Raw genomic sequence first — 23,144 nt, forward strand, 5'->3', positions numbered from 1 at the left:
GGACACTTGTGCAGTACAGACAAGCTTCCATCCCCAGCACCATAATAAAAAGCTACTGTACTTTCTTGCCTTCTAAATTACAGCTACTGAAAAAAAAATTTAAATTACACACATGGCTTGCATTATTTATCTACTGTGTAGCACTGCCTAGAGACACACTAGGGTCACTGGACAGTAAAGGCCTCCACTGTCTACTTCTACAACCAACAGAGGGAGAGAGAGGGGAACAGTAGGAGGAGGGGAGGGAAATAAAAAGAAGCCAGTATGCTGGCTCCAAAGCTGGGCATGTTGGCTCCTAGCCAGGTGGAGGCAGGACGATGATGAGTTCAAAGCCAACTTCCAGTACCCATTCCTCATGGCGAAGCTTTCCTGTCATCTGCCACACAGCCACCAGAATTTCCTGCCTGACTCTGACATCCAGCCTCAATTTTCTCACATCTTGCTCTTGTGGCAAGACAAGGGCATTTCTGCTGGATCACCTGTTCTGCCTGCCCATCTCCGCCTGAATCAGGGTCTCTTCATCACAGGCGCTCAAGAATGAAGGAACAGCTGAGCAGATGAGCAGAGGAATCCCTTGCCTTCCCTAGCCCCAGTGGAAGCTGGCCCTGTGGCATCCCCAACGTGGGAAGAGGAAGGGGAACACAAGACCCTACGACCCGTGTGCTTTGCCCCAGTAACCAGGCCTGGGGCTAAGGAAGACACCTTCCTTGCATGTTCCCTGTGCTGCCAGGACCCAGGCTCCTGCCATCCGTGCCACCCAGGACTCTCCCCAGATCCAGCAGAGGACCGGAGAAGGAGCTACTTACATGGCATTGGCGGTGACCAGAAGGTCAGCGTTGTCAAAGAGTGTGACGCCGGGCACCTCGACAATGAGCACATAGATGAACTCGATGGCCAACATGAGCACCAGCTTCCCAATGCAGCTGATCTGCAGGAACACGGAGCAGGCCAGCAGGCTGAGCAGCACACTGTAGGTGAAGTACTGGAGAGAGAGGGCCTGTCAGATCCCATGAGGCCCTGGGCCTCCCTGGCCCCTCCCCACCTTCACCTGACCTGGTAGTGGGGCTGGGAGTAGGTCAGTCAGCAGGGGAAACAAAATGCCAAGAGTCTGTCTAGGAAACTGGAGGTGGACCCAGAAGTTGGTACAGGTCAACTGTCAACCGGTCAGCAGATCACTGGCATAGCTCCAAGCTCAGGCTGACCTGACTCACCCTCTCTAAGCCTCAGTTTCCCCGTCAGTAAAGCTCCCTTTCATATATGTCCATCCATGAACACCGATGGTGTTATGCCTGGCACCAGCAGCAACTGCAGGGAACAAGGGTCCCACCGTGAGCTGCAGTTCGAACCCACAAGGACTTTCAGAACTCCCCCAGCTGAGAGACACCTGAACTAGCCTGCCTAATGACATGCCAGACGGGAAGTGCCATCTTCACTCCACTTCCTGTGACTGTTCACAAATGTGACTGCAGAGACAGTGCTGTCTGGCCATCACGTTCTGCCCAGCCTCCTCTGTGGGCTTGTGTGAAGCAACCTCCTAAAATCCTAGAGCTTCTGCAGGCCCATTACACTGGCTCTTAAGGAGACTTCCCCAGAGAGATCACCAGGACCTGCACTATGACCCTGGAGCCTATCTATGTCCTCTGCTGGCTGAGCCAGCTGATCTCAGGGCATTTGTGGATCTTTCATGTCCTGGTGCTCACTACAGACTTCAGCATCTGTTCTTTGGCTCTGTACATCTGGGACCATTATTTCTGAGTTTTCTCCACTCTGTTTCAATAGCATCTCTGCCTCTGGGCTGCAGCCGGCTAGTGGTGATTAGCTGTGGGCAGCCCCGGGCTTTCAAGAGTCAACCAAGGTACTGTAAGGGAGGTCCCTGATGATTAAAGTCACCACCAGTATTAGAAAGGAGAAGACAGGAGAGCCTGCCCAGATAATTCAGTACTAATGTCCCATCTACCCACCCTGTAGAGGGAAGGCCCTTACCATCCAGCCAGTACCTGGTACAAGATAGGCAATGCCTACACCTCAGCTATGCTGTGAACACAACACTAGCTTTGTAATAAGGAGGCTCCTGGGGTTTGGAAGGGACTTGGAGAAGGGGCCTTTGTGGCCACAACCTTGCCAGATCTGTGGGGCAAAGTGGGGAAGGGCAGGAACATCTGCCTCTGCGACCATCCCCACACCCTGTCCCCATCTCTCGAACCTCTGGGAAGTTGCAGTTGGGCTGGGGGCTGCCACAGAAGCCCTGCTCGTCACCCAGGCTGTAGTTGAAGGCCGACTCCATCACATGACACGCATTGACCTGGTTCACCGTGATGTTGTACTCCATTGCCAGGCAGCCCACCAGGTTCTTAGAGTTGCACATGAACTAGGGTGGGGAAGAGGATATTGAGGTTGCTCAGCCCCTGCAGGCCAGGCTACGTAGGCCCATCCCACACGATGGTGGGCAGTACCAGTCCACCCTGTCCCCGAAGCACGGCTGTACACACACCAGGAACAAAAGAGGCACCTGAAGGACAGCCTTGCTCTGGCTACAGACATGGCTTACCCATGTACTTCCAGAGGCTGGGCCTTGTAATCCATGCTGGGGATATCCCCTGTACTCTTTCTAGTTTGAAAACAAGGAACTGAAAGCCAGTGTGAGAATGCTAACGACAGTCAAATTAGACCGCAACCTGAGGCGGGACATGAACTTCCAGGGAAAGGCTTCCCCTGGTCAGCCACGGGGCTCCACTGGTTTGATCACACAGAGCTAGGGAGGCACCTGGAGACTATGGAGGTACCCACCATGTTGACAAAAGCCGAGAGGAACACCAGGGTGATGGTGAACACCCCGACCAGGGTGCTGTTTGTCTTGGATCGCACGATCTTCCTGGAGAGTGTCTGCAGGGGAGTGGGGAAGAGCTGGGGAAGGAAGGGGAAGACACAAAGCAGAATTCAGTCAGTACCCTTCAGAGAGCCTCAGAACTCAGCGGCCACACCCTGTCCTTGACAAGGCTCTCCAGACTTTCCCCTGCTTCTCTAGGGTTGCACTGCTCCAGTCTCTCAGTACTGCCTTCTGCTTCAGCCAACAGAGGCAGAGCCTCAGCCCTGGCCAGGGGGACTGCCAATGGCACGCAGCCCACAGGTGACAGAGGCAGGATGAAGGAAATGATGCTACCCTGGCCAGATAGGAAATGGCAGGAAAGCCTGTCTCCTGCAGTGGAAGCCTGGGCCTTCGGCTCCAAGCACAGAGAACATTGGGTGGGTGAGGAGTCGGGGTGGGAAAGGTCCTCCTGGGAGGCTTCTTGGAAGGAATGGAGAGTCAGAGAGGCCCCTCAGAGGAGGCGAGGGGCCTGGAAACGGGAGGGAAGGGGGCTTGAAGAAGGAGGGCATTGGGCGAGCATTTTTTTCAGCACGAAGGTGCCGCCATTTGGCTTACCCAGATCCTCCTATATCCTCCCTAGTAAGACAAGCCATACATCTGCTCCAAGACCGTCTGTGTTTTTAGCAACCAAATGACAGCCTGCTAAGCCCGTCCTGTCACCAAATCTGACACACTTCACTGGCGTCATATACCACACCCTCCTCATCTGTTACACAACCTAGACTGACAAAGACGTTGACAGAGCAAAGCAGGGGACCTGGGCTTCTACAGTTCTACCACCTCAGCTGTCCCGGTGAGACCAGTCTGCTGCCAAGGTGCAAGTGACCTTGGAAACCCCCAAGGACAGAGGGTGATGGGGTGGAGGGGCATGGGAAAGGAGGCCAGAGGGTGGTGGGTGGAGGGGCATGGGAAAGGAGGCCAGAAGCTGTGCTCTGGGCTAGTCTGTCCTCTGTGACCCTGAGCAAGCCACACCACTTCTCTGAAGGATATCTGTCTGTCCTTCCGTCTGTGTACCTTAATTCTTTTGGTTAAGGAAAGTAGGCATCCACAGGTCCTCAGCACCCCTGGACATTTCAACAGAGTATGCCAGGCCACCAGGTCTGTTACCTAACACTGAGGGCTGGTAAGTTGACATCAGAAGCCACCTCCCCCGTGCCCCCGAAAAAAAGAAAGGGAAAAAAACCAGATAAGTTAGTTTTCATGAATTAAAAGATTTTGTGGATAAAATAAGTTCAAGAAAGCAAAATGAATACTAATAAAGATGAGGGGATATCAGAGCACCCATGCGCTGCTGCAGGAATGGTCAGATAATGCTTCTGCTGTGGACGGGCTGCAGAGGTATCTTAAAAATTAAGGGCAAATTATATTGAGCAGTTCCGGCCCTGGGTTTATACACAGAATTACTGGAAGTAGGGACTTGAGCATCCAAGTCCACGGCAGCATTGCTCCTAATTGTGGAGATGGAAAAATTCTCAGATGTCCATCAAGTGATAAGCAAAATACACTGCAGCCACACAGTGAGCCACGAGAAGGAACGACCTGAGGGTGCTATGATGTAGGGGAGCCTTGGAATCATTATGCTAAGTGAAGGAAGCCAGTCTAAAAAGGCATTCTATTGTACGAGCCAACCCCTTTGTATGCGGTATGGAGAGCATGCAAATTCACAGGACTAGTGGTTTCCAGGGACTATGGCGGGATGGGCACAAGGAAAAAAACGAATATGAGGTTTCTTTTATAATGATGACAGCATTCCAGAATTGGTACCCATAGTTGCATACACTAATATACCAAAGACTCGTGGATTACAAATTCGTCCACTTTTATACAGGTACATCGTATGGAATGTGATTTGGCATCTTCATACAGCTTTTATTTTTCAAAGCCTTGTTTCATCTCCTCAGCAGCCATGTAATCCTGGGGACACTGTTAACTTCTCTGAGCTTCAGTTTCCTTATCAGCAAATGGGGACTGCTGTCTCACAGAGAGGCCCCGGAGGCTCATTTGAAAGCGCTTTGTAAGCTGTTCCGCGCGGTTTGAATGGGAATTGTCCCTCACAGGCTCTTGCATTTGAACACTAGGTTCCTGGGTGGTGGCTCTGTTTGGAAATGAGGTGGAGATGTGGGGCAGTGAGGAAGGGTGGGGGGAGTCTGCTTCTGCCACCCCAGCCCGATCCCCATCTCCTGAACCTCAGGCAAGTGACAGCTGGGCTGGGGACCGCTGCGGAAGCCCTGGGCATTGCCCAGGCTCTAGTTAGCTCTCTAACGCCTCGATGAACCCCACGACAAAGAGCAACCTGGGGAGGAAAGGGCTTGCTCTCCACGGCTTCCTCAGCCTGCTTCCCTATACCATCCAGGACAACCTTCCCACAGCAGTGGGCTGGGTCCTCACTCCCACATCAGGCATTAATCAATAAATTGCTCCACAGGCTAGCCTACAGGAAATATTTTTCTCAATTGTGGTTCCTCTCCCCAGATAACTAGCTTGTATCATGATGACAAAAAACTAAACAAGACCCAGCTGCATAGCTGAGTGTTCTCGCTGGCTCCTGTGCCCTGCTGGAAGATGCCAGCCTTCTGCATGAAGCTGTGCTGAGCTGCCACAGGGAGGCATGCCAATTGGAGTGGGAGAAAGGGAGCCACCGTTCTTTTCCACTGGTAGGCACAGGCCTGGGCTGCTTCCTAAGACAATAAGGTTACTACGGAGACACCGATGGAGCCGCTGGAGCAGACACAGAAGGGAGCGGCTGTACCCAGGACACGTGGGTAAGTGTGCTGTCACTGGAGGTGACCAACATCAGCTGGCTTATCTTGTGCAGAGTCCAGAGAAGGGATTTTGACCTCAGCAAGATGGCAGGACTCTCACTGCGTAGGGTTCTCCTTGCTGAGATTCTGGGATAGTGTGTGGTAGTGGAGAGGGGCCTAGTATTTTTTTTTTTTCGAACAAGAAGAGTACCAGAAATGCCAAGAGTGGCAGGAGGCTACATGTTGATTTGCCCTCTATGGTAGTAGCAGCAGAAAACAGACTTGATGAGGCATACTAGGGGCTGTGGGGCTCCGAAAGAAGCTGACACACTGAGAAGTGAGACCAGGCCTGGGGACAAGATGAAGAACCCAGCATTCAATCAATCTTCCCAAGAAGTCTAGATGTCTGTGCATAGCACCAGATAGTGATGAGAAGGTGAACTGGGCCTGAGGTTGAAGGTCCGCCAGAACCCTTTGTACAGGGAAGGGAAACCCTGGCACCTAGGGAAGGTGATCAATCGATCTATTCTGTCCTCAGGCATCTCTTGGCAAAAAGGACAGAGGATGGACAAATTAACAAAGGAAGCCTGAGCGTTTGTGGGAGATGGAGAAGCAAATGAAGTAAAGCGGCCTGGCTGTGACTCACTAGAGCTTGTGCCCATTGTAACTGAGGAATTACCACGTCTGAACCATGGGCCGCTCAAAAACTGAAATACAATGGGGGAGATTTAGATATTCTTTTAAAAGGGGAATGCTTCCCAAGGGCAAGCAGAATGACCATGAGCGTCACAGTCCAGCCAGTTCTGGTCAATACCACACAAGGGGATATGGTAACTATTAGTCCTTCCAACCCCAATCAGCCTTCCAATCCCTACTCAGTGATACATTCCCTGTTATGTATCTGCCCAAAGGTAAGCATTCCTTTACATCAGTGTTCTGAGACAAGATCTTACATAGCTCAAGCTAGCCTCAAACTCACTACATAACCAAGGATGGCCTTGAACCCGATTCTCTTGCCTTCACCTGAGATAACAGGGATGCACCACCAAACCTGGTTACCTCTTACACATCGTAATGCACAATCAGGTTTTAGTGCACAGCATAAAGGAGGGAAGAAGAATTAAGTGGAAATAGTTTGTAATGGAAATATTTTCCCCTGTTGGCTTCTGCTTTGCAGAGTGGGAACAAATGAGGAAAATCTGGCTGACCAGAGGAAGCGGGGAAGGAGGCAGCGGAGAAGGAGGCAGCGGGAACAAGGGTGAGGATTCCTGTCTACCAAACGATTGATCACTAACCGCTGACAATATGTGGGGTTTTCTCAACACAGATGCAAAGGAACTGAGTTCAGCTCCCAACACCCACATCAGGCAACTCACAACCATGTATAACTCCAGCTTCAGGGAATTCACTGCCCTCTGAAGGCATCTACACACACACACCACATACACAATTTAAAAGGTAAGCCTTTTCTTAAAAGGATATATTTTCTTTAGGATTTAGAAAAGATAACTTAAGAGTGTTTTAGCTATGGTATGCTTTAAACAATTGTTGTGTTTATTTTTGAAGACAAGTTATCACTATATAGCTCAGGCTAGCCTTGAACTCTATCTGTTATCACTATATAGCTCAGGCTAGCCTTGAACTCTCTACCTACCTGCCTCAGCATTCCGAGTGCTGGCATTACAGACTTGTGCTAGAATGCTCTATCTGTTGTAATGTTTTTATTGTAGCAAAAACACCACATAAAGCTTGCCATTTCCGTCATTTTGATGTGGCACCCATTACAGTCGCAATACGGTGTAGCCATCGCTGCAACCTATCGCCAAAATCCCCTTACCACTGCACACAGATCCATTACCCACTAAGCAACACCTCCCCATTCTGCCTGTGTGAGTCACCTCTAATCTACTTTCTGTCTTATAATAGAAAATTCCATATTTGAAATAATACAGTGTGTGTCCAGAGTCGAATGGCTTCCTTCACTCAGCAGTGTCTCCAAGGTTCATCTGCATTGCATGTGACAGGACACTGCTCCCCTAGGCACTCAAACATTAGTCTAATCACAGCGATGTGCCATTATTTTATTTTTTGCCATCTGATGATGGACACTGAGTTGCTCTCACCTTTGGTTATTGCAACAATTTGGTGTCTTATTATGATGTCCATGGATGAAGAAAGCGGATTTATTTCCCTTTCATCCTATTTTTATGTATTTATTTCACTGTGTATTAGGGCCAAATAGGCTTAGCGATCTTGACAACTACAAGGCCAAAGCAGGAGGTACTGAACGCAGAGCAGGAGGGTCCCAGCCTGGAGGAAGGAGAGCCAGTGCTCGCCTTTCACTACAGTGAGCCACCCACCACCCTCTCACGTGACCCACACTCAAGAGCCTGACCTCTAACCCATGCACATAACTCCTGAGGTCCTTACCAGACCTGACAGTCACTCCACCAAGACTTTTGACTACGGGGCAACTAAGCAAATAGATTAAGGAAGGACCCTGTTTTGAGGGTGGAGAGTCCTTGACTCCCTACTGATGGAAATAAGGGAAGGGGACAAAGGATTTCAGGGCAAGGGAAACAAGCCTAGACAATTCCTAAGACACACATACGGCGCGGGGTCAAGTACTGCCTAGAGATACAGCTTAGACAGGGGGCCTGGGATGCCCAAGAGAAATGGAAGGTAGAATATACAACAGGAAGCCATGCTCCTTGGTGTTCCCTGTGTGGCTCTTCTAAAACTCTGCCTATCTGGGGCCATATCCATCGTGTGCATGCTAGGCTCATCCCTAAATCTCAGAGAATGTCCCTTCTAGGGCACCTGGGGCCACTGAAGGCTATGTCTAGGGGTCTCCTCCACACACATTCTCTAGCAAATGTTCACGGACCAATACTGTGTTTTGGATTCTGGCGAGCAGTCCTCTGGTCCCATCTGACACTGAAGCAGCAATAGCAACCTTGTTGCAAAGATTAACAAAGGCTTAAAGAGGCGGCCAATAGGAACAGTCTGTAGTCTCCAGACAGGCTTGCTGTCAGTGCCAGTCAAGCGTTGTAGACCAGTATCGCACACTCCCTTGTCTATTTCCTGAGCCAAGTGTGATGCTCAGGTCTTGACAGTGGCCTCTGCCACTGGTAGGAGGCCCTCTGGATGGTGTGTTGAGGGAGACTCACCTTTACACAGGCGTAGATCACAGATACAAACACCACCAAGGCCAGCAGCAGGAAACACGACAGGTAGAAACTCAGCATGAACAAGGAGCTGGGGGAATTAAAAGGGTGAGAAGGAGCCGCATCCTAGTAGGAAGCTTAAGTCCCACTACATCCCTGGGAGCCTGCCCAGCATCCAGGGCTTTCTGCACAGCTCTTGGGGCTAGCAGCTCCGAAAACAGTTCCATTTCTCCAGAAGCCAACTGCTCCATCCTTTCATCCCCAAGAAGAGCTCTCTCAGCAAGGGCCCATGTAGGGCTATGTTGTAATACGGTCCATTCCTGCTCTCCCCACCCTCCAACCACCCTCATGGGAAACCAGCAGCCCATAATGAGCCAATGGAGAGCTACAGAACACCTGGTCAATAGTGTCCCTCTTAGCGATTCTCAGGGTGCTCAGGCAGCACGGGAGAACTTATTTAAAAGTCGCCTGATTATCCTTACTTATCAGCACTCACGGGTTGATAACAGGGCCAAAAAACAGACCTGGTAAGTGGCCGTCACATCAGCTGCCCAGACAGCTGCTCTCTGAGACAGCATCATATGTATATCTAGCTCCTGTCCCTTTCCATTGTCAGGGCCCCACAAAGAACCCTGCCCAATCATATTTCCCTGATTTTTAGTCCTGGTTTCCCTAAGGAGGAGAGCAGGCCACAAGGGCAGGAAGCCTCATTCTTCCAGGAACCCTCACTGCCATCCTGGGGCAGGAGCTTGTCTAGGTACAGCACACACACAAGGCTGCAGGGGGTGGGGATGGTCTCCAGATGCCAGGCATTGTTGGCAGGTTGTAGGCTATTGAAGGGGAATACTGAGCCCTCCTGGGGAGGGAGCACCTCACTCTTGGCTTCAACAAAAAAGCACTCAGCTGACTTCAACAAGGGAACAAGGGAAGAATTCTTCGGAGGGAAAGAGAACCTGAAAGCGGCTGTTAAGGCTTCCCCAGTGGGCATGGTTGGAATGACCTGAGTCAATACCTTGGCCAACTGGAGCTGTGGCCACAGGCAGGAATGACACTAACCACTGTAAATAGAGCAGGGAGCTGGCATGGCCCCAGCCGTAAGCCTTGCTGCTCTAAGAGTCAATGACAAAGAGTCAATGACTGTGCACCTGAGCTAGCAGACTGCCAGCTGCGATGGGACAAGAGGCCTGTGATTCTCGCTGATGTACATGGTTATCACCTGTACCATGTGGAAAAAAATGGGGTCAAATGACCATGAAGACCCACAGTTCCACGGCTCTGAGCAGCCTCCACGCATGGGAATGGGCTGAGCTGTCCAGCCGGGGTGTAGCCATCTACCAATGTCTGGTTTTCACCTGAGGTGTCCTGACAGTCAACAGACACGGATGAAGGGTTATCTTTATACAACGGATGCCACAGAAAGAAAAGGTGTTAAGAAGGCAGAAGTAGGACAAGCAGGATGGCTCAGTGGATACAGGTGCTTGCCACCAGGCCTGACCACCTGAGTTCTATCCCTGGGACACAAATAGGGAAAGGAAAAGAGCCAACACCTGAAAGCTGTCCCCTGACCGCGACACACATGCAATGGCTCATGAATGTGTGTGTGTAAATGCACACACATGCACACATGCAAAATACATAAATGTAATAAAATGTTTAAAAGAAGGCAAGTGAACAATGTGTGGCTCCTCTCGTTAACATGCACCAGGAAGGACAGACGCGTCACCCGTGCTGGGAGAAGGTTATCGCGGCCACGGGAATCCAGTCAGGAGGCCCTCAGATACGCCCAAGTGAAAACATTCTGCAAACCACCTGGCTGGAGTTTCATTAATACAGACATGGTCACAAAAGACAAGCCAGGCTACAAATTTATCTCCGACTCGTGAAGGGGGAAGAGACAGACGCAGCTAACTGTAGTGTGGGGACCCGGGCAGGGAAGAAGGAGGTACAGCTAACTGCACTGTCAGACCCGGGCAGTGTGGCTTCAGGAACAAGAGCACAAAGGGGAAACTGAGGAAATGGGAATTGGGTGTAAGGGTCAGCAGGCTGAGCATGGTTACCATAACTTGTGAAGGAGGCTGTCAACATAGGGGGAAATGCAGGGAAGCTATGGGTAAGCTCACCATGCAACTTCTGCAGCTTCTCAGTGGCTCTACAATTATTTCAAAGAGAAAAATAAAGTTTGAGTTGGTGACACCTCAGATCAAAAGTGGCTTAGAAGCTAAGCCACATGGAACCCTGGATCCCAAGGATCTATAAAGTAGGAAGACATTTGGACATCTGGGGAATAGTTTTGGAAATCTGAAATCGATTGGGTACCAGGTGATAGAAAGAACTGACTTTATTTGATATGTTGGGTTCTACGTATAAGGGGAAAATGTTCTTAAAATAGATGTCTATTGCCTATGGGAGAGAAATGTCTGTAAGTTAATTTTTAAAAATCAGAAACAAATCCAGGCAATAGTGGTTATCCACCACTGCTAATCCGAACACTCCAGAGGCAGAGGCAGGTAGAGCTCTGTGAGTTCAAGGACAGCCTGGTCTACAGAGTGAGTTCCAGGACAGCTAGAGCTACACGGAAAAATCCCATCTCAAAAAAAAAAAAATCAGAAAGGAGTAACTGAAACTGATACTGGAAAATATTAACAATTGTTCTAGGCAAGGAGTGGCAGTTGTTTGTGTGACTTCCATGTGCTTGAGTGATTTCATAGTAAAGGATTAAATGTACACATATAAATATACCCATCATGAATACACATATATGCACACATACATAGGACAACAAACTTCTCGCCTAGGTGTGACTCCTGTGAATGACTATCATCTAAACCTCATTTCAAAAGTCCTCTGTCTGCTCCCAGGTGTCCTGAGTGAGCCGGTCAGTCTTTGTTAGCGCTCCGGTGTGCCTCTTGGTAAAAAGCCGTCCTGATGTCCCTCCTTTGACATACTTTTCAGTAGTAGAAAAAAAAACAACTGTATCTTTTAAAGATATGAGACAGACAGACAGACAGACACACACACACACACACACTTTTTTGTGGGGGAGGGCATGCAAGAGCTAAAGGTCACCTGGAGCCAGAGTGGCAGATGCTTTGGGTGACTTGACCAGGTCTGAGAGGAGGTGGTGACAAAAGGGGTCTCTTGTGCAGCTAAGAAGTGCCAGTGAGGTCTCCACCCAGGCATGAGCACTCACCTCCCCAGCCCAGAGGTAAAACCCCTGACTTCCTAGATCCACAGAGGAAATTAGGAAACCCACCTCCCAGCCTGTACACCAGCCCACAATTCCGTCTCTGTTCCCTTCCCAGTCTGGGGACCCTGCAGCCAGAAGAGGGAGTGCATGGCAGTGGGGAATACTTACTGGGGCACAACGGTGACCTGGACAAAGCAGATGAAGAGGAAAACAAGGGAGGCACACGCCACGTAGGCACCAAATCGGTCATCCACCTGCTTGGAGTACTGAGAGGGATGTGCATGGTGAGCTCTGGTGGCCCCGCCCACTGCTAAAGCGCAGCCAGTCCTAGTAACCCAGTCCCCAGGATACCCTACTCCAGGACTGAGAGCACATGGAGCCCAAAGATAGGTTAGATGGAGGGCAGTCAGTGTAAATGCCTGTATGGTAGAGCCCGTGTGACAGTGACAGAGGCTTGGGATTGCTAACCAGTCGTTTTATGCAGGCTGACCCATGATGAACACAATGCATAATGATCACCCACCCGCACAGTGCACCCACGTGGGTCCCAGGCTGCTGTGGTTTCTCCCTCCAGGAAGTGCTCATCTCATTCAGGGAGCTCCTCTCTCACCTTCTATGACACCACCCAGTCACACACATGCTGAGGGACACATCAGTCAGGTCTCCTTTCCTTTTCCGTAGCTGTGCTTTGTGAACCAGGCCTTCCTCGCTTAATGCTGGCAGTGGCTCCTATGAGGCCATTTCAAGTAGATGCTGCTGCATGGTGGGGCTTAGGGTAAAGGGAAGTGCCTGGTGACCCTGTTACCACTCCACTGGTGGGCCATTGGGCTGTTCAATCACAATCTAAGGTGGGACAGTGCAGCACCTGGAGGTTCTGATGGGCCCCATAAACCGGGTGGTTCCACGATCACAGCAATGTTATGAACACAACATTTATGGCACCCTGTGTGTGGTAGATGCCACTGTGTGTGTCTCATAGATAGAGCTCAACTGGTCCTCACTCTGATCCTGAGGTAGGTAAGTATCTCCAGAGAAGGAAACTGAGGAACGGCAATAATAAGATGTATTCCTTTCAACCAAGGAAATCTCTTCAGAACTCCACCCGGGGTTCTAGTTTGGCCTCACAGGTTAGGACACTGCCTCTGGAGGTGACAGGAAGCCATTCTGTGGGCTGCACCCTGTGCCCTGTCTTGGTTCTGCTGGGGTCCTCTCCTGGGGCCATACCTTCTTCTCTAAGTCGGGCTCCCTAAAGGTCAAGAGGAACTTGCGGACATGTTCAGACCGCAGTCTGTCAATGCTCCGGGCATCAATGGCGCGGCCCAGAAACTCGTCCACTTCATCCTCGGGGTTGGCACTTTCCTGGGCATTCCTGGAAAGCAAGGGGCAGACAGACATAGGCAGGCTGACACCCAGAGACACTGTCACATGGGTAGCTCTGCATGGCCATCTGGACTGGCCAGAGACACCTGGCAGACCCCCTGAGAGTTGGAAGAGACAGTGGGGACTGAGCCCAAACTGTGTTCTTAACTGCACATGACAGAAGGTGCCCAAGTCCCAGAGGACCTTGTTGGCATTGTAGATTACTATTGAAAATTTAATTGTTTTTGTTTGTTTTGAAACAGGGTTTCTCTGTGTAACGGCCCTGACTGTCCTGGAACTTGTTCTGTAGACCATGCTGGCCTCAAACTCAGAGATCCACTTGCCTCTGCCTCCCAAGTGCTGGGATTAAAGGCATGTGCCACCACTGCCTGGCTAAAGATTTTGTTGTTATTCTAACATATAAGCCTCTTTCTTTACTCTCTAGCTGTCTCCTCACCCCGAAACTAAGGCTAGGACTGGTGGGTGGGACCCCTACCACAGGGACCGTGGTCCAACTGCCACTTGAACCAGGAACAGGATCCCCTTGGGAAGCATCCTTATGGTGCCGCATTTAGAAACCTAATTTCTCACAGTGGAACCTGGTCTCCGAGTACAGTCTGGCAGTCTCGAGGACTGGGAAACACAAGAGGAGGAAGAGAATGTTCCCTCCGGATACTGGGTACACTCAGGCCCTGCTGCCAGCGTGCAAGGTCTGCATTTTCCTGGGGGAGCTGTGAAGAGAGAGCACAGCCTCCCAGGCTGCTGCTCCTGCCACTGCTGAACATCTGTCACATGAACTGGTCAAGGAAGAAGGAGGAAAAACAGGCATGCTACTCACTTGTCCTTGGGGTCTTCAAAGCCCTGAAGGAGAATGAGAGAGAGAAATGTGAGGACAGAGAGCAAGGAGCATACGCAGGCCTGCCACGGTGGCCACTGAGTCCATCAAGGTGGCTGCATTTCATGGCTCTCTGCTGTGGAGCACCGTGATGAACAGAGGATGACTGCTCCCTCCTCCCTTCACTTGGTTAACACAGTGGATCCTTCCTAAGGCACAGACTCGGTGCTAGATGCCAGCTAGCATTGTGATTTCATCCTATCCACGGGCACAACACCCACCCCCTCCACCATGACTCCTTATATTCCTTGGGCCGCTCCCCCTTCCTCCTGAGCCCTGGCTTGAAGAGGAATTGCTGAGCTGTTCAAAACTTGACATGTGTCCACACTCATCACCACACCCATGCACATGTGTCCACACTCAACACCCACATACACACGTGCACGCGTGTGCGCGCGCGCGCACACACACACACACACACACACACACACACACACACACACACACATACACACACATCACACAAAATCTACAGGAAACCAGAAGCTTCCCACTTGCAAACAGCCTGGTTCTGGTTACCTACAACCACGCATGTGGTATCTGGGAACTAGTGTGTTTCTCCAAGGCTAGAGCTGACTGGATTTAGGAAGCAAGGAGCCCATATGCCACCTGCGGGGGCTGAGTGCCTTTCTGTGGTTCAAGTCTCTAAGCCCTGAGGGAGGGTGAGACCCTTACAGACAGATGTCAACCACAAAGACCTCCTTAGAGGTAATCTATGAACATCACCAAAAAGAAGCACTATGGGGGTGGTCGTCTGCCTGCTGTGGTGGGACTGGGGAAGGGGGTGTCCCGAAGGTCCCATGATGTGACCTGCAGGTAAAGCCCAGACTGCCAGAGCAGGCACAGAGGAGGATCTCATGTGGAGCACTAGTTAGCAAACGGAAAGTTCAGCAAGTGCTGATGAACCAGAAATCCTAACAGATCTCTGCTGTGGGACAATGGTCTCAACCCTGTCACTTGTATTTTAAATAAACGCCGATTGGCCAGTAGCCAGGCAGGAAATAGAGGTGGGGTGACCAGGCAGGAAGTAGAGGTGGGGCAACAAGAATTCTGGGAAGAGGCAAGTTTCAGTCTGCAGTCATCACCCAGACACAGAGCAAGCAAGGTGTAACTTCCTAAATGAAAAGAGGTACCAAGCTACATGGCTAACACAGGCAAGAATTATGGGTAATAAAGTTATAAGAGTTAATAAGAAGTCTGAGCTAATAGGCCAATCAGTTTATAATTAATGGAGACCTCTGTGTGTTTCTTTGGGGCTGAATGACTGTGAGACCAGGCAGGATAGAAACTTCAGTCAACAGATCATTGCCCCCCTTCATTCCTGTGAAGAACTAGGCAGCTGCTGAAACACATGTCCTCATGAGCCAGGGCTGACAGGTGCTGAGCAGACCTGGCATACCTGTGACATGAAGGGCTCCCAGGACCTTAGCAGCCTCTGGTGGTCCCATGCTGTCATTCTAATCTGTACCCAGGTGCCTATACCTAGTCTGGGATGGCCAATCAATCACTGTCTGCCCAGACCAGTCAGACCCTTGTCCTCACTCTGAGACTCATGCAGCCTCCTCTTTAGACTACACAGACTTTCTCATGTCACCCTCCTTCCTGCAGAAGTGGGTGTCACACAGCTGAGTGTTTTGTCTGGGGACAGGCCCATGTGTGTGCTCTCATGACCCCTCAATGAGTTCAGCATAGCCAGAAACAGAGATGGATAGGCAAGCTGACTACAAAAGGCCACCATGAGCCTCCAGACCATGGAGTTCCATCCCATGAGCCAGTAACAAGCTAACTAACTATACAACTGGGAACAATGGGGCTACACATATACAAGCCCATCTCCACAGATCAAAAATACCCTGAAGTGCCTTGTTCCTGGCCTCTGTGGAAGATACACTTTCTTCCCTGTACTGAGCAGAGAAATGGATTGAATCTCAGTCCCTGGGGGATGCCATGCTGGTGTGGGCAGTTCAGGAGTCATTGAAGGTAGTAGGTACATTGATAACAGGGTAGAAGACATTGCTATCCATAAACCAGCTCAGTACAACTATTAAGAACAGGCCAGGATAAACTGTGGCTCAGGGTTGGAGCATGAACCCATGTGACTTTCACCAGTACCACTGCAATCCACCTACCCACCCATGCATCCATCCACCCACCCATGCATCCAGGCACCTAAACCTCTGTCTAGTCAACTGGGAACACTCCATCATCTGTAACATGAGGGCCGGCTTGTTGGGGTATCTGTTCCCGCCTGGTACCCCACAGCTGGCAAGTCCCAGAGAAAATCAATCACACAGAGATCTCTATAAGTTATAAAGCTGATTGGCCCATTAGGCCAGGCTACTTATTAGCTCCTATAACTTATGTTACCCCATTATCCTTATCTACGTTAGCCACATGGCTCCGTACCTTTCTCAGCTGGGCAAGTTACATGCTGCCTCTTCGGTGGTCCTGTGCAGACCACCGAAGCAGCAACATGTAAGTTGACAACTGAAAAAGGTACCAAGCCATATGGCTAACATAGATAAGGATAATGGGGTAACATAAGTTATAAGAGCTAATAAGTAGCCTGACCTAATGGGCCAATCAGCTTTATAATCTTATGGAGTCCTGTGTGTGATTTTCCTTGGGAGTTGCCGGCTGTGGGCTACCGGGCGGGACAGAAACCCCAACAAGCCGGGCCTCATGTCACAATCATCCATGCTCACTACGGCTAAGACCTGGTCACTTCATCTCCCTCACGCTGCTGGTCTCATCCTGTCTCCCAGCAGGGCAGGCAGAGAGCCCTTGGATTAATCGTATAAGCTCAGGCCACACATGTGCCTGTCAGCCACTTATTAATATACAACCTTAAAGCCTTGACAAGGGGTGCATTCAAGCACAGAAGCCCAGCTCAGCAAAGCACTTGGCAAGCCGAGTAAAACCTTGATAAAGATTCCAACAAACAAAACTGCTGGCCGCGGATTAGTACCTTCCTATCCGCTGTTAACTGCTTCACCGAATCCAAGCCCTCCACCTGCGGTGGGCTACTTTTGAGTTTGTGTATTTCTCGATGCTGTTTTTGTTTGCTTGTTTGTTTTTAACTCACTCACGTGCCAGGAGTCAGGCAGAAGTGCTCTTTTTGCATCCTCCTCAAAGATTTCTGGGAAGTTTAACACCAAAGCCAGTGGCTGGCAGGACAGCTGTTGGAATTCATATCCAGCCCACACTCCCCACAGGATGGGTGAGGCTGGGAAAGGAGGCTTTGATGCCAGTGTCCTCAGAGAACACTGTGCCCAGTCAGCACGGGGCACCTTGTTCTGAATGATCTTCGTCCCCTGCTGGGCTAAGCAATTAACACCCAGGAGCCTCCCCTGAGGCGCAGCCTCCTCTGGAGCCGTCCCTTCCCAGTCACAGCCCCTGCCACTAGTTCTTCCAGAGTTCCTTGCTCTAACAGTGATGAATATGCCTGCCAACCCAGTGCTCACAGCCCAGACTTCCTAGGAAATTACTGAGGTTGCAGGTTATTCCAAATGTCACTGGAAAATGACCCCGGGGACTGCAGAGAGACTGTGGTTTCCCACAAGGCCACTTTGTTGCTTGCTGGCTGCTTCCTTCCTCCTCTGTACCTCCTCTAAGTTCCTTTTCTTGCTCTCTCTCCCAACTCCAGATTCCCCTCTATCCCCCTGTCCCATCTATCTTCCTGCCCACCCCCCCCCCCCGAAAAAAACCCTCTGGTCATATGGACTCTAATTCTGTAGGAGATTACTAAAGAGCAAACCAGCAACAGGAAGGACTGGACTTTGCTTTGTGGAGGGCCATGGAGGATACTATGACTGCAGGTCATGTTGGCACGGATCAGGCCTGTGGACATCTGGGTTCCTAGCCCTGGGTAAGGCCAGGCTCCTCCTGTCTTCTCCCTTGCAGTAACAGTGTAAAACCAGTACTTTATCTACCCTCAAAATTTTAAGTGGACGCCGGCACTCTCTTTTTCTTCTGGCTGTACATCTGTGTATCATCTGCTACTTGTTAGCTGGCAAGGAGTGGAGCAACCAGGTCCCCCACCTGTTTCTTCCTTCAGGTCACTAGCTTTGGTCTTCTTAAGTCCCATGGGGGTCTGCCTCATCCCCTTGGTTCTAACTGCACCTAATCTGATCAATATATCTGGATCACACCGTCTGCAGCTTACTCCAATCACGGAGTGGCCACACCTCTTGCTCTTACCCTTGAGCCTCCCCAGCCCTCCTTCCACCTGAGAGCAAGGTGGCCTTGACCTGAGCTGTGTCCTGGGGTGGCAGCTGAGGTCTAGGCAGAAAGTGAAAGTACCACCATTGCCACCTGGCTTCCGGTAACTCCTCTTCTCCTTTATGAATCAGCAACACATTCTAAATTATATTTAGGGTTGGCCAGGTGCATGTGTCCCCAAGTGGACTAGGTGCCTGGAGGAGCTGTATAGCCTATGGCTTGACCTATGCTAGTAGGTTGGTGTTAGCAGGGACAGGGTGCTTCTCAGCACAGAAGCAGAAGGGGCCATCGCCAGGCACTCTCCAAAGAGCACTGGGGTGGTTTTTGAGCAGCAGAAATAAGGAACATGTTCTCGATTGCCCAGGAAATGCATTAAGGACTGGAAGGGGACAGGCAGGCCAGTGCCATCCAGTTCCATGGGATCTCACCAGTCAATACTAAGGCTGCTAGAGGCCCTAGTAGTACCCAGAGTCTGGCCAGCCTGCACCAGGAAGCTCTGCCAAGAGCTGCTATGTTCCTGAGCCATGAGATCATGGAACTCATGAAGCAGAACCAGGCCAGGGTCGGGAGTTTCATATTCTAGCATAAAGTCAGGTGACCCCTATTACCCTCCCTTATAGAGTCCCTCAGGCTGAGACCCCAGGGCCAGCCTTCCCAACCCCAGGAACACCATGCCACCAGAGACTCACCATCCTCTTCATCTCCTTGGACACCTGGTTACCACCCAAGTGGTTGTAGAAAGGGCGCTCGGCTCCCCAGTGGGGCGGATTATGTCCGATGGAATTGGTTCTCTGGCGGTTCATCTTGGCAATCATGGCTTTCTCTTCTTTCTGAAGAGCAACAGAGATGCCTCAGTGTGTGGGCCGAGCTATGGGTAGAGCCCCAATGAGCAGACCCTCACTCTCTCTCTAGGAACAAGAACCTGGCCAGGCAGAAAGAGAAGCAGCTGCTGTGCACAGCCCTGGAACTCGCTGCCCCAAAATCTGGGGTGCTTGGCGTAGACAATTATGAGAGCTGATTTCCTGAGGAAGTCCGGGGTGGAGGGAACGCCTGTCGCGTATAAGAAGTACTCCTTACAAGTCTGAGCACGAGATTCTCTCCTGCAACTTCTCAATCCACTTGAAGGCCAAGCTCCCAAAGTCCTAAGATACACTGCAGCCTGCTATCATGTAGCCTGCCCTCCCTCTAACCGGTGGTGGCAGGGGTGGGGTAACTCCATGGGAGGGTTGAGCTTCGCTTCTAGTCCCCCAGGTGGCCAGGTCAGCTTGCACTGTGGTCTCCACCCCTGGCAGGGTCTACTCACTGGGATGCGGGGCTCAGCACCTCTTAGTGTCTGTTAATAGTTTCATGGGTGGGTAGAGCCAGGCTGAAGGTGTCCAGAGACTGATGGAGGGAGAAGGGCCCTGGACTCCAGTATCTACTTCCTCTAGGGTCTATCAGCAGAACATACCTGCCATGCTCCAAGAGCAGCTCCCAGAAACCTGTCACTGAGTTAGGAAAGTCAGAGATGGCAAGACAGTAAGTACACAGAGGCCCAGCCTCCTTCCTATGGACAAACACTCCTAAGTACCTGTTTGTCAGACTGACTTTCTGTCATTCCCAATGGGCACCAGAGGTAGATGACACAGGGTTTAGGGGACACTCAGCCTTCCTTGGCTCACACTGCCAGGAATGGGGCTGTCACACCATTTGTCTGTCCCTACTTCATGCCTTCTGCACTAGCTGTCAACTGGAGGAACCAAGACCCAGAGGGCTCAAGGCAGGAGGGTGCAATGGAGGCCTACGCAGCAGGGACCAGAAGGAGGGATATGGAGGGCCTGAGAGGGTCGCAGTTCATTCACACTCTGGCCAATGGACAAGCAAATGTTTAGGAGAAGTGCTGCACTCCCCTGATACTCCCCTCCCTTCCACTGCTGCCGCTGCTGGGGTGTCTGATGCATCTCCTCACAAAGGCCACTGCAGCCAGGACCTCTCTTCAGGTCCACAGCAAGGCATCCCCCTGCTTCTGTCTCAGGATGGACGGCACTGTTCTTTCTGCCCCACCTCTCCTTAGAAACACACTGCCTCCACCCAGGGTTCTCTGGACTCTGCCTCCACACAGCTGTTCTGTTTCTAGCACCTTAAGCAGGAGGGAGCTTTTCTCTACCAAAGGCCACCAGCCACTGGATACCCTCAGTGGGAAGACAGCAAGGTGTTCTCATTTGGAGAGAAACAGAAAACACTCCATTTGCCTTAAAAATTAAGAACATGGAATATGACACTATTAAAAATAGAACGCTGAGGGCCACTAATAATTCAGTTTTTCTACTTTTGCAGATGTGGGCTGAGACAACGAGGAAAGAAAGAAACCAGAAGGTGAAAAGGAAGACAGTTTCAAGAAACAAAGATGTAGGGGCCAGCAAGATGACTCAGCCAGCGGAAGTGTTTGCTGCCAAGCCTGAGGTCCTGAGTTCAATCCCCAGGAGCGGCAAGATGGAAGGGGAGAGACTCCTGAAAGCCGTCCTCTGACCTTCACACCCACCCACACATGCCTTGGCAGGCATACACTCACGGACCTATATGCACACACAATGCACAGAAAATACATATGTAGAATACAAATGTTTAAAAACAAAACAGACACACATAGATGCAGGCTGAAGCAGGCATCCACAAACACCAAAGGGAATGAGAAAACAAGGAAGTGAGTGGGAATGAGAACAGGAATAGGGAAGAGGGGAGGAGAGATGAGAAAAGACAACCACCTAGCAAAAAGTGGAGAGTGATTCCTCGGATGCTCACCCTTCCCTCCTCCCCCAAGGCATCCTTGCTCACTCCTCTGGGGCCTGTTGCAATTTTTTTTTTCAACCAAAGTGGAATGAAAATATCCTTTCTCCCCTATCAGCTCTGCAAGGTCTCAGTCACTTTCAGGTCCTTTCTGGGAGATGGGAGGCAACACTGAGGGATTCATAGCCTTCCTCAGGGAAGGAAGAGAAGGAAAGAACCGGCCAAGAAAAGGTTCCAAACCAAAAGACTGCCCCGCCCCCTGACCCACAGGCCCTGCCCACCAACCCGCTTCTGGGTACAGCGCAGGATGAGGAAGGTCTCGATGCTGTGCTCCTTGAGGTAGGCATTGCGCTCACCACCACAGCCTGGCTCCACCTCATAGTCCCCATTCAGGTAGTTGAGCGTGGCCTTGGTGATGTGGATGCGCCTACAGGGCGGGGAGGGCAGAAAGTGTAAGCCGAGAACTGCAGTCAGATACCATTCACACCTCACGACCTCCAGCTGTGGTTCAGTGGGGGCCCACCTTGCGGTGATCAGGACGACACCCACAGCTCATCTCGCAGCCCACCCAAGGACCACGCCTCTGGTCTTACAGTCACTCCTGCTCAGAAGCCAGCGGCCACGGTTCCTGCCACCACGAGCTATCTCCAGCCCGGTATCCAGGTCTTTCTTAGTCACTGACTGCCTCTTCAAGTCTGTCTGTGCTACTTCTGTCTACTGTGTCTCTCCACACCTGTGTCCTTGGTATCCATGCCAGCTGGTGCTTCAGAGTCCTGTAGGGAATAAGCCTCTCTCCACTGAAATAGGCTGTTCTCTACCACAGGGCCACAAGCCACCGTTTGTCATCCAAACAAACACTTGGATGTTTGAGATAGCATTCCTTACGACTTGTACGTAAACTGTGGTGCATGATTTGCTAAGTTAAAAAATCTTCCTTTGTTTTCTTTCTTTCTTCTCTCTCTCTCTCTCTCTCCTTCCCTCCCTCTCCTCTCTTCCCCTTCCTCCCTCCTCCCTCTCTCTCTCCTTCCCTCCCTCTCCTCTCTCCCCTTCCTCCCTCCTCTCTTTCTCTCTCTCTCTCTCTTTCCTTCTCTCCCGCTCCACCCTCTCTACATCCCTCCCTCCCTCCCTCCCTTCCTCTCTCCATTGCTGAGGGTTGAATCTAGGATCCTGTGTGTGCGTTAAACAAGCACTTTATGGTACAGCTACATTCCCAGCCCAGCACCCCCTGCAACACACACACACACAAGAAACCTCTAACCCCACCTGCCCACAGCATGCCTGCTCCTCCATCCTGCCTACTCCAACCCCAACTCATGACAGTCTCACTGGGTGAGAAGGGAACGTTGGCTTCCTACCTGTACCACCATAGCCCTCACTCACCCTGCTTTGCCACCAGCCTCCATGTGGTTGGCCAGTGTGACATCGTTAGACCATACGTCGAACTGCCACTTTCGGAGACCAAGGACGCCGCAGTGTACTCTCCCGCTGTGAATTCCCACACGCATGTTCACGTTCACCCCAGTCACCTCCCGAACCAACCTGGGGATGGAACAGGGGTAAGGCTGGGAGAGGGTCAGGGGCTAGGCATACAGAGCAGGGGTGAGGTTGAAAGGAAGGACTGGGGTGAAAGGGGAGTTGGGAGGGGCAGGGGTCAGGTGCCTTTCTTTCTGATCTAGTCTAACCTGAAGGGGACTGGCAGCAGGTGTTTGGTTGCCTGTTCAGAGGAACCAGAAGTGCTGTTTCTGTCTCGGCCATAAGGTGGCAGTGTGCTGCACAGTAAACCAAAGAAACCCCACCACCACACACCTAACTACCTCCATTGCTATTGCCACTGTCAATTAGACTGTTCAGAAAATCATAAATGTACTGTAGTGCTCTCTTGAGTCCATGGGGGAGATGTGGTCACCCTGAACCCTAATCATACAATGCTCTGGAGGCAAGG

General features: G+C 51.0%; 1 protein-coding gene across 1 annotated transcript in view; it reads right to left on the bottom strand.

The window, feature by feature from the left end:
- The window catches only part of Adcy5 (adenylate cyclase 5), a 150,050-nt gene that overhangs the window by 13,606 nt on the left and 113,300 nt on the right, over window positions 1-23,144 (bottom strand). Inside the window, exons 6-15 of the mRNA XM_087901106.1 lie at window positions 22,583-22,741; window positions 21,488-21,629; window positions 19,126-19,266; window positions 14,159-14,181; window positions 13,186-13,330; window positions 12,130-12,227; window positions 8,778-8,865; window positions 2,788-2,904; window positions 2,204-2,368; window positions 807-982 (exon numbers count right to left, since the gene is read on the bottom strand). Of these exons, the coding sequence (XP_087757232.1) occupies window positions 807-982; window positions 2,204-2,368; window positions 2,788-2,904; window positions 8,778-8,865; window positions 12,130-12,227; window positions 13,186-13,330; window positions 14,159-14,181; window positions 19,126-19,266; window positions 21,488-21,629; window positions 22,583-22,741 (1,254 nt within the window). The remainder of the gene's footprint in view (window positions 1-806; window positions 983-2,203; window positions 2,369-2,787; window positions 2,905-8,777; window positions 8,866-12,129; window positions 12,228-13,185; window positions 13,331-14,158; window positions 14,182-19,125; window positions 19,267-21,487; window positions 21,630-22,582; window positions 22,742-23,144) is intronic.

This window comes from Myodes glareolus, chromosome 2 (assembly GCF_982192425.1).
Source record: "Myodes glareolus chromosome 2, mMyoGla1.1, whole genome shotgun sequence".
Taxonomy (NCBI): Eukaryota; Metazoa; Chordata; class Mammalia; order Rodentia; family Cricetidae; genus Myodes; species Myodes glareolus.